Raw genomic sequence first — 2,919 nt, 5'->3', positions numbered from 1 at the left:
GAAACTAATAAAGCTTTGTTATTTGAAGTGAATTTCTTTATTACAAATCTTGGCAATATTTTGTATCTATAAAACACAAGTTTTATAACATTAGTCCTAATTGGCAAAGGAAGAGATTGTTCTCTTTGCACGATCATTGTAAACAATAATATCAGATAATTCAACCAAAAAATGATTTATTAATTAATTAGTTTGTCAAAGTTCAAAGTGCGCGATATATTTTTTGTGAGAATCCATGATCTCTCCCTGGCCAATCAGCTGGATGGACGATGGAATGGTTTCCTGCAAAGTCAGAAACTATGTACGTTACATGCAACAATAGTGGTTAATTAGAAGTACCATTGTACCTAACATTTTCACATCAGTTTCCAAGTATTCAACAAAGTACGTATATATCTCCACATAACACTATAAATAAGGAAGCTCGCATCCTGTTTTTAATGCAGAAACACAAACAAAAATGAAGCCCGTTAGCTCTTCAGTGCTTATTCCATTTGTTCATGTTACTCTTCTTTTCTCATTTTTGTGGGCAACTTCAGCTCGCACTCATGAAGACTTCCTTCAATGCTTGACCCTTCATGCTGGAAACTCTACCTCCTCAATTTCTCAAGTCATTTACACCCCTGCCAATTCCTCATATCCATCCGTACTGGAATTCTCCATACAAAATCCTAGATTCTCAACGCCTGCCACCCCGAAACCTCTAGTCATTATTACGCCATTGCATGTCTCCCAAATTCAAGCAACCATTAAGTGTTCCCAAAAACATGGCATGCAAATAAGAGTTAGAAGCGGTGGTCATGATTTTGAGGGCCTTTCTTATGTTTCTTATGTTCCATATGTCATAATTGATCTACTAAATCTTCATTCAATCAATGTTGATGTAGAAAATGGCACTGCATGGGTCGAAACCGGTGCCACTCTCGGTGAAGTATACTATACGATTGCCGAGAAAAGTAGAAACTTTGGCTTTCCGGCGGGATTATGCCCGACTGTGGGTGTTGGTGGACACTTCAGTGGGGGAGGGTATGGCACCTTGTTGCGCAAATATGGCCTTGCTGCAGATAATATTGTTGATGCCCAAATGATTGATGTTAAGGGTAGAATCCTTTACAGAGAATCCATGGGAGAAGATCTATTTTGGGCCATTCGAGGAGGTGGAGAGGCTAGCTTTGGAGTCATTGTTGCGTGGAAAATCAAGTTGGTTCATGTTCCATCAATTGTGACTGTATTCACAATTAATAGGAACTTGGAACAAAATGCAACCAAGCTTGTTCATCGATGGCAATATGTTGCTGACAAGCTTGATGAAGACCTATTCATTCGCGTCATCTTGAGTGCTGCCAATTCTAGCCAAGAAGGGAGGAGAACAATACAAGCTTCATTTAATTCCTTGTATCTCGGAGGGATAGATAATCTCCTTTTATTGATGCAAGAGAGCTTCCCCGAGCTGGGTTTGGTAAGAGAAGATTGCTCTAAAATGAGCTGGATTGAATCTACCCTCTATTTTGCTTGGTTTTCAAGTGGGGAATCCTTGGATGTACTGCTAAGCAGGACTCCTCTAACAAGACCAACTTTTGTCAAAGTAAAATCTGACTACGTGATGGAACCTATTCCAGAAGTTGGCTTAGAAGGGATTTGGGAGAGATTTTACCAAAAAGAGGCCAAGGAAGCAGAACTGGTCCTGAGTCCATATGGGGGAAGAATGAGCGAAATCCCGGAATCTGCAATTCCTTTCCCACATAGAGTTGGTAACATCTACAAAATGCTACACTTGGTGCTTTGGGAAGAAGAAGGAATTGCAGCATCTGAGAGGCATATAAGTTGGATCAGAAGGCTTTACAGTTACATGGCTGCCTATGTTTCAAAATCTCCAAGAGCTGCATACATCAATTATAGGGATCTTGACATTGGAACAAATAGTAAGGAAGGCAACACAAGCTATAGACGGGCAAGTACATGGGGTACTAAATATTTCAAGAGCAACTTTAACAGGTTGGTTCACGTGAAGACCATGGTTGATCCCACTAATTTCTTCAGGAATGAACAAAGCATCCCGGCTCTTTCATCCTAGGGATAGGCAATTTTAAAGCTGATGCTTAATTACAGAAGATACTGTACTCAACAATAAATCCTCTCTCTATCTTGTTTTACCTATTATTTCATTTAATAAGCACATATCATAAAGGCCATATATATGGATATTCTGTGCGACATGTTTATGTTCCATTAATGTAGTACTTTTTATTTACTTCAATTATATATTTTGATCTGTTGGTTTTTTTGTTATGAATTAATGATACTCAATTACATCACTAACCAGCTAGCTCTTAGACTTTCTACAGAGAAAGTTTGAGACAATTGCCGATCAGAGGAAGCGCACCTCTAAGAAATTAATGCTTTCCAATTTTCAACAAAAATTTGACATATGGACAACAGATGGTGGAAAAAATCCAGGATCATTGTCCATATTTCAATGGATAAATTAATTGTTGGGATTAAAATAAATGATTAGGTGGCTTATTTGATATATACAAAAATAATTTTAGATAAAAATCCGAGCTCTATATATCTATAGTACTTGAGGGCATTTTACTATCTAGAATTCTAAAAGCATTGTCAATTAAAATATATTAAAGTAGCTTCTACTTAAAGAAAAGATGGTACAAGAATTATTTTAAAATTAGAGTATTGCTACGTATATACCATCGTAAAATGCGTGAGTGTTGTGCAGCTACTTTAAAAAATAATGGAATTCACTATTAAAAATTAATTTTTTTATGTAAATTCTATGTTTATTCATTTTTTCAAAATGATCGCACAACTGTGATTATCATTTCTCTTAATATAAATATATATATATACTAAGTCGAAGCAACATGTAAAGTACGTTTACCTAATTGGGTAAAACAAGGTTTT

The 2,919-nt window shown here is 36.6% G+C and overlaps 1 protein-coding gene across 1 annotated transcript; it reads left to right on the top strand.

The window, feature by feature from the left end:
- The first annotated feature begins 460 nt into the window (after positions 1-460).
- LOC122277571 (berberine bridge enzyme-like 18) lies at positions 461-2,074 on the top strand. Its single transcript, XM_043087602.1, has one exon. The coding sequence runs from the start codon at positions 461-463 to the stop codon at positions 2,072-2,074; it is 1,614 nt and encodes a 537-aa protein (XP_042943536.1).
- The last annotated feature ends 845 nt before the right edge of the window (positions 2,075-2,919 follow it).

The sequence above is a fragment of the Carya illinoinensis genome, chromosome 9 (genome assembly GCF_018687715.1).
Source record: "Carya illinoinensis cultivar Pawnee chromosome 9, C.illinoinensisPawnee_v1, whole genome shotgun sequence".
Lineage (NCBI taxonomy): Eukaryota > Viridiplantae > Streptophyta > Magnoliopsida > Fagales > Juglandaceae > Carya > Carya illinoinensis.
Note: the sequence above shows the minus strand (reverse complement) of the source record. Positions and strands in the feature narration are given on the sequence as shown.

What these genes read in the sequence shown, in the direction of transcription:
- LOC122277571 (XM_043087602.1), top strand. Translation starts at nt 461, where the DNA reads ATGAAGCCCGTTAGCTCTTCAGTGCTTATTCCATTTGTTCATGTTACT.